The sequence below is a fragment of the Arachis duranensis genome, chromosome 5, assembly GCF_000817695.3.
Source record: "Arachis duranensis cultivar V14167 chromosome 5, aradu.V14167.gnm2.J7QH, whole genome shotgun sequence".
Lineage (NCBI taxonomy): Eukaryota > Viridiplantae > Streptophyta > Magnoliopsida > Fabales > Fabaceae > Arachis > Arachis duranensis.
Genome location: NC_029776.3, coordinates 15,932,541 through 15,941,133, shown reverse-complemented (window position 1 = coordinate 15,941,133; position 8,593 = coordinate 15,932,541). Strand labels below are relative to the sequence as shown.

General features: G+C 38.4%; 1 protein-coding gene across 1 annotated transcript; it reads right to left on the bottom strand.

Annotated features, from left to right (window-relative positions):
* Positions 1 to 1,028: 1,028 nt before the first annotated feature.
* LOC107488390 (magnesium-chelatase subunit ChlD, chloroplastic) lies at positions 1,029 to 6,175 on the bottom strand. Its single transcript, XM_016109139.3, is given in 14 exon segments — positions 1,029 to 1,324; positions 1,416 to 1,457; positions 1,459 to 1,711; positions 1,878 to 2,012; positions 2,412 to 2,519; positions 2,701 to 2,856; positions 3,142 to 3,342; positions 3,515 to 3,649; positions 3,747 to 3,842; positions 4,318 to 4,410; positions 4,778 to 4,901; positions 5,078 to 5,394; positions 5,491 to 5,575; positions 5,686 to 6,175. Coding segments are annotated over 14 exon segments (2,241 nt in total). The 5' UTR covers positions 6,096 to 6,175; the 3' UTR covers positions 1,029 to 1,238.
* Between the last annotated feature and the right edge of the window lie 2,418 nt (positions 6,176 to 8,593).

Genomic DNA, 8,593 nt, shown 5'->3' with positions numbered 1-8,593 from the left:
AATTGTACATTTTGCCCTTATTATTATATTAAAAAATAATAATAAGAACAAGATCATGATAAATTTAGAAACAGTATTATTATTATCATAAAAAATAATAATAAATTATTAAAAATAATTGAGGCTTAATCATAATATTAATTACTCAAATATAACGACTTGTTCATCATAAAATTTTAAAAAAATACTTACCAATTGAAGATGATCCGGATATTTAATAATGTGTTTTTCAGGTTTGGTAAAATTACGAATTATTTTTCCTTCCTCCCTCACCGAAACCCTAACCCTTCATTGTATTCTTCTTCCTCCCACACTTACCCTCCCCTTCACCCCTCAACGCACAACCTTACTCAATGTTTCACTCTTGCTTCTTTCTCCCACACTTACCTGCGTTTTACTTTTAAAGACTGGCTTCATCACTCTCAAAAACACGTGTCGGGCATGCAAGGAGGAAGGCTGCCAATCGCAACCTGAAATTAGCCTGTGCAGCCTGCCAAACACAACCTACGTTTGGAAAAAAATCAAGCTAGTCAATATCTGGTCATGTCTGCATGCAGGGGACAAAGGACACGTTTCAAGACGTGATTGTCCTTCTCCCAATCGTAGCCTGCGTTTTGCAACTGCTCCGACCCAAAACGTTATCTGTATTTTGCAAGTGACTAACATGATAGATCCACATATATTGATAACACACCATACACCAATATACATGAATATCACTATTATTTTATCCATTAGTAAATTAATTTCTGTCATTTTGAATATGAAAAAGAAAAAAAAATCAAACCCACGCTACAAACAGGTTGGAACATGATTCAACTAGGGACTTGAGTAGTGGGGGTTTTTATATTTTTAAGGAAATGTTGACACCCAAGAGTTTAGTGGTAGAGTAGAGGGCTCATTTAAGAAAAGCCCATATGAGCAAGCAATGCCCAACACTTGGTGCGTTGCATGCAAAAACGGTTGCACACTTGCACTTCACTTCTTCACTTGTAAACTTCCTTTATAATTTACATGGGGACAAGAAATCTCAAATCTGCATTTGTACATTTCTCATTTGGAAGATACCAATAATTATACTTATAAACAGATAGAGCGGAAACCGTTATTAAGATACTTCCTTGGACTTAAAAAGATGATAGATCATCGCATGATACACAATTTACATTAAGGTGGAGCAAAACAGATAAAAGAAAAATGGGTCGTGCTTGGCTAATGGCTACTTAGTTCTCAGAGCTTCATGAATTCTTCAACGCTGATAAAGCATCCTTTGTTGCCGATGAGATAACAGCGTCTGAAGCATTTGGCAAATAATAATACTTCCCTGCAGTATAGAGGGTTGTTTTTTTAATTTATTATTAATGCAGAGATTTGAGAAATGAATTGATTCAGCAACTTTGTACAACTTCACAAACCTTGGGCAACTCTAGCAATTTCCTTGGCGAAACCCGTTGAGACAAACAAGGTGGAACCAACAGAATTCTTTTAGGGACAAGCAAGAAAGGTAAAATAGGAAGTTGAAATTGTTGGTCATATCCTCATTCCGTACCTTCAAATCTTGAGCTGAAGGTTTGGGGGAATCAGAGGCAGCAGCAGCTTCCGGGTCAGTTGATCTTTTTAGGGATATGTTTGCTCTGCCATCAGTGATTGCAACAATCATCACACGCCCAACATCACCACTTTTTTCAGCATTCAATCCAACCCTAACAGCCTAAAGATTTACCATAAAAGGAACATCAGGCTTAAGAAGATTTAGATGAACGTTAAAACATCATATTATGTCATAACACTAAGGCATTGTTTAATCTTTACAACATGAATCAATTATGTGCAGTGTCATGACATTTTACTGTACTAAGCAGGCATGATTTGCATACCGTGGTAAGACCATGGGCAAGAGGTGAACCTCCACCACATGGAAGCCTTTCAAGCCTTTTCCTTGCCATTGCAATTGATCTCGAAGGTGGCAAGAGAACTTCAGCTGCATCTCCACGGAAGGGAATTATAGATACCTATGTATGAAGAGCAAATAACCATTATTTATTAGTCAAGGGATCCCTTTTTTGTTTCTTTGGAATAAAAATTAGCACGTTATTGAAAACAGAAAAAGGAAACATGTTTTTCTGTTAAGTCCGGCACATATATTCTTTGATCTGCCATAAATTTTAAACTAATATATATTAAATTTAGCTGCACCAGTTGAATCATACAGGCAACTTAAATGTTTTCTTCTAAAAATATTCTGTGTTCTAAGTATTGCAATATCCTTATCCCATATTTGGGACCTTGTATATAAAACCTACAGGATAGGGAGCACATGTACTTTCTGCATATTCTGATGCTTCATTTTCATTCACCATTAAATTATAAAGAGATTCCTCTTCAACGTTAAAAACATGAGACCTGCTCACCTGATCCCTGCTTGTATAACTTTCAGCTAGAAGTTTAAGTGCTGCACCTTTCGCATTCTGCATCCTGTTCAATGCCATGCTTCCACTTGCGTCAACTACAAATATCACCTGCAGTAATTATAGATTTTAGACTAAGGAAACAAAAGCTTGTATAAAAGCTTACCATAACAAACTTCACTTCAGACTACTTTCGATTTAGATTATCCATATTAGAGTATGCAAAGTGCAATTATCTAAAATGATTACTTTTTACTTTCTAGTAAAATACTTCAAATGTAGATATACATACCAAAGCTCCAGCTTTTCGTGCCATTCTCTTCGCCCTCATGTCAGTTTTCTCAACAAATACTTTTCTACGACTTTCAGAGTCTTTTGCCCTCCGCAACTTTTGGTAAGGTGCAGCAGCTCTAAGGGTTGCATCAACTGCTAATCTCTTTACAGGGCCCTGCAAATGGTAATGACATTTGTGGAAAAAAAGCATATCAAATATAAGGTTGTAATGGAAAGAAGTAATCTGGATTCAATTACTTTTTAGCAAAAATATAGTCAAAGTAGAAAAAAATGATACAAATGCAACCCAATACAGTTTACAAACTAATCAAATCATTAAATTACATAACCTAAAGGCATTCATCAATGTTCCAAGAAAAATTTAGAAACACCTGCAAATCAGATAGATATTTGATATTATCTTTTTTAGGAAAAATGAATGACTTTTGGAGTAGCTGACCTTTGGAAGCATTGGCTTGATGTACCGGCCTCTATCCTCTGAAAATATGACATTCTTTGCCCTTCCAGCCCTCCCACGGCGTCTCTGAGCTTGTTGGGCAAAGAAGAGAAGTTTCTCATCTACCAAGCCACCTTCAGCATCAAAGATAAACTCTTCAGGTAATTGCTCTTGCTGCTGCTCATTCTCTTTATCATTTTCATCCTGTGCAGAATGAAAAATATTTAAAATTGTATAAGAACAGCAAGGTGGATACTAAAAGAATTAGGAAACCCACTGGACAGGAATGGCTAATATATTTTCTGGCCAACATCTATTGCTTTCAAAAACATATTGTAATCAAAGTTTTGTTGACTTGAAAGATGCTTTCCTCAACCTCTTGTTCTTCTTCTTCATTCTGTTCATCGCCTTCTTGGTTTTGGGGAGGTGGAGGTGGAGGGGGAGGCTGCTGATTTTGCTGCTCTGGTGGGTTCTCACTAACAATTGACCGGGGAAGAATAACCAGTTCTACCTGTATCAAAAAAGAAATGTTAAATAATTTATCAGAAAGACTGTTTATTTTAGAAAGTAACATTGATGTGCGAAACTTGCACTTAAAGAAAGCTTACAGCTTTTTTCAGGTCATCCACATAAACCTTATCACGTCCCTCCAGAGCAGCTAAGCACTTTGCAACACGAGCAGCATATAGCTCAGCTCTGTGCCCCTGTTGTTCATAATAACTATTTAAAATGATAAATCCATATGATGAGGGCTTGCAAAAAATGGCTTGGTATAACTACTGTGATCACAGAGCAATTTTTTTTTTTTATCTCTCTCTATTAAATTAAGTATATTTGTAGATGACAAAAACAAGATGTCAGAATGCTTCAACATTCTTTTTAAAGTTTTATCTCTTATTGAAGCAAAAGTTCAACTACTTCTGTATCTTTAAAAACTGTAGCAAAAAATTTGAAGGATGTATTTATCTGCAAATAACAAAAGATTGAGACTTCCATGCTAATGTATTTCACAAGACAGAAGAATCAGTTACCACCCTCAAGGGACAAAATGTTCTGAATGAAATCAATATAGGATCAAAGTAATCACGATCAGTTCAAATAACTTCTGGATATCTCCTGCGACACATCAAATATATAAAAAAACTTGTGCTGAAATTTAACAAGTTATAGCGAATTAACCTGACAACCACCTCGTAAAGCTTCAAAAACCAGGTACTTCAATTGTTCTCTGCTAATGGAAACATCCTTTAGATACTCTCTAGCCAAGATGATCTGCAGTAGGAAAATATTGCAAATACTATAACATTTAATTGACAACCTACAGATAAAAGCTAATATCAACAAACCTTAAAAAGAACAAGGGCCAATAAATTTTGTAAATTCAGTTGTTTGGTTGTAGAATGTACATATCTCCGCCTTAAAAAGCAAAGTTTTCGGATAAATGCCTATGGCTTCTGCCTATCAATCTTGAGTTCTTGACATTATCAGTTTTGAGAAAATGTCATTTTAGTTATAGCCCCGCCAGAAAAACTATAGTAGCTAGTATAACATCACTTTTAGGTGTTTTCATTTCCTAAGTTCATATATCAGTCCTAAGGCTACTCTTATTTATTCTCTTCATTTTCCCTCCTAGAAATACCTGAGTTTTTGCACTGTCTGTTTCCTCTTCGACCATTTTAAACACTTGGCTACTCTTTTCCTGAAATTCTGTAGCAATTCCAACAGCAGCAACGCGTTCTTCAAAACTCATTGGAAGATCTGCGCTGCAGACGGGTGCGTAGTTAGAAATAAGATAGCCGGTCAAGATGTGGAAAAGAATTCCATGTTTGAGGAAATAATTTAGTACACTCTTGACATCCCCACCCTAGGTCTTGGACCTCCCTCAGCAAACAAAAGAGACCATGAAGAAAGAAAAGGGGGCTGTCAAAGCAATCAGTACCTCAAATTAATTGCTACACGATCTAATAGATGTTCACGAACAGCACCCTCTTCTGGATTGTAGGTAGCAATCAAGAGGGGCCTGCAGGGGTGCTTGAAGCTGATTCCCTCGCGTTCAACAATATTGACTCCTTCAGTCAGTACATTAAGGAGCAAATTACTAATACCCTCATCCAAAAGATTGATCTCATCAACATATAAAACACCTCTATGAGCTTCCGCAAGTAGGCCAGGCTGGAAAACAGTTGTGCCTGTTTTCACAGACTCCTCAACATCAACCGATCCAATGAGTCTGTCCTCTGTGACTCCAAGAGGAATCTAAGATATAAATGAATACATGAGGATTTTCTTCAATAGAAAAATAACTCTACCATATACAGTTAACAAAAATGAATGCTGGATAATTGACACTACCTGCACAAAGGGAGACTTTACAATACGAGTTTTAACATTTCCATCGGAATCATATTCCACGCGCTGGTCAAGACCATCTTCCCACCTACAATTACAAATATTGTTACAACTTCCTAGTTCCTATCAGGATTATGATTGATAAATTGCTACTATAGTCGACATCGAATCTAGCAAAATGAAGGTGAGTGAGCTTACTCTTGAGGGGAAGATGGATCAGCATTTGCAATGGAACCAAGGACAACTTCAATAGGTGGGAGGACCGCGTGCAATCCACGTGCCATGACAGTTTTGGCGGTTCCACGCCTACCAGAAATGGCAATTCCACCAATGGCAGGGTCAATGGCGCCAAGCAATAGAGCAGTTTTGATAGCATCTTGGCCAACAACGGCGGCGAGTGGGAAGTAGTGTCTTCCGTAATTAGAAGACTCTGGAATTTCACTCTCTGCAGCGACAACAGCTCCATTTTGGGATTCAGAACGGATCCTCTGAATGCGCGAATTATTTGAACCGAATCTCATAGCGCAAAAGAGAGGAGAGCGAGATTGAAGAGTAGGAACGTTCGAGAAGGTTGGAGCTGCTAGAGTCAATGACAGTGCGAAACCCATTGCGGTTCTTCAGAGACTCTGACTATCATCAACTCTCTTATCCGTTTCTTCTCTTCCAATAGCTACCCCTCTCTCTCTCTCTCTCTAAATAAGTTATATTTTATTTTATTTTTATAGTTAAAATTAATTTTTTCATTTTTCATTATTTTATAATTTCGTTCTTAAGTTACTAGAACAACTATAGTTTTTACTATAATTATAACTTTTGTCATTATTTAAAAAAATTATAATAAAATAAAGGATATCTTTAAAAAAAGTTAAAATTTACCTAGATGACCAAAATAAAAAAAATAAAATTTTCAGAACAAAAATAAAACGTTCCAAACATTAAAAATTAAATCGAGACTTAATATAAACTGATTTTTTTTATCTAAATAAATATTAAAAAAATATTATTTTTGGAAATACGCATCCATGAATCTGTTCCACAAATGCGCAGGGCCAATTTTTGGGAGGCGCTTGCGAAATGGGTTTGCACTTCAACTCAAGGGTGGAGTCAACGAAATGGAGCTGATACTAGTAGGCATCACTATTTCGCGAGTGGCATCCACGAAATGCTGCATTCCAAACCTGGCACGCACGAAGTGGAGCATATCATGGACAGCGGCAGCAAAATGGGCCAATGCGCCGGCAGCAAACACAAATTGGGGAGCTTCGTGCGTGGCGCCCACGAAGTGGCTGGTCAAAGCGGCAGGAGCTCAGGAAGCAGCATGAACGGTACCTCACATGCGTTGGGTGTGTTGAGTGGCAGGAGATACTTGGGAAGGGAGCCAAGACAATTATAAAAGGATTTTGGGGAGGGGACCTCATGCACGGTTGAAAGGAATAGGGGGAAAAAAATGTGTGAGTGGTAAAAGGAAGCTGGAAAGAGGTGTTTCTGTGGTGCTGAGTTTAAAAAAATTAACTTAATATGAGTGGGGTGGGGTTAACATGGAGGAGAACCTGAATCGGTTGGACGAACTTCATATAGCGGCACATCTGCTCCATAAGGTTAGTTTACGTCGTTAAGATGATTTATCTTGTTAGCGATGATGTTAGAATTAATTTTTTTATATTAAAATTTGTTATAGTATTTTTAATTATTGTCTTTCTTGCTACCTTATATTGCAGCCACACGTGTTCTTACTCCTCATGGCACACTCGTCGATGTTTTCATGTTAGATCATGTAGATCCAAGCATGGAAATTAGGCGGCAGAGGCTTGAGTGTTAACTGAGACGCACAAGATTTTACCATGCCTCTTTGATAAAGCGCTTCGAGTATGACAATCCACTTATTAACGCCTTTGTTGAACGATGGCGACCCGAGACGCACACATTTCACCTTCCTTGGGGTGAGTGTACCATAACCCTGCAGGATGTTGCAATGCAGTTAGGTCTACCTGTTGATGGTTAGCATGTCAGTGGTACTTTGAGGTCATGGAGCAAGTTTCACCAAAGAGATATTTGGGAATGGTGTCATGAACTTCTAGGTGAGGTTCTCGCTGGCCACGTAGGGACAATGAAATTCAACATCAAGTTGAAGTGGCTCAGGACTCGTCTTCAGCAGATGTCGTTTGACTTAGAAGATAATGGCCTCATGCAATATGCACGTTGTTACATACTTTACTTGTTGGGAGACGTGCTTCTTCCGAGCAAGGCCAACAACACGGTGCATGTTCGATATCTGCTGTTATTGGCTGACTATGATGCCATCCATACCTACAGTTGGGGTAGCGCCGTGCTCTGTTGGTTATATCGTGCTATGTGCCTAGCAACAGATTACAGTGTTAAGGGTATGGCCATGTGTCATACATTGCTTATGTCGTGGATATACTACAGATTACCTTTTTGGACACCGAATGTCATGACACCATACAGTTTTCCTTTAGCCACGAGGTATGTTATCAGTCTTCCCACTTTGTGACTTTTTCAATTATCCTTTGAGGTTGGAAATAGATTTATTTTAAGGTTGTCGTTGTCCAACAGGTGGGCAGGGAAAAAAGGACAAACTGACTATGCTGAGCAGCACCTACTGAGGCACCATCTGAGGTTGGACAATCTGCAGGTGGATGAGGTTGGTGGTGGTTGTTATTAATATCTTTTCAATAACTACATATATACCTGTAGTGATGGAGTTTCCTTTCTGTGTAGTTTGTTTGGCAGCCGTACATGGACCCCCTGAATTCTGTCTAAAGTTCTGGCTGAATTTCTCGGCCACCCACATAGAGATTTTTATACCGCTGTTGTGCCTCTCATATTTTTCAGGTGGATTGAGATCCTAAATGTTGACCAGGTGTTGCATCAATTTGGGGGAAAGCAAGGACCTCCAAACCCTCCGCTTAATATTGATACCTTCTATCGACAATCGACCCGCAATGATGACGGATGGTGGCCAGTTCGACTATCCGAGTGGTTTGAGGTATGGGCTAACCGGCGCACTGATGCATACCGGCTGCGGATTGATCATGTAGATACATTACGTCCCAGCCAAGATTGCTATAGGTGGTAATGCGACAGA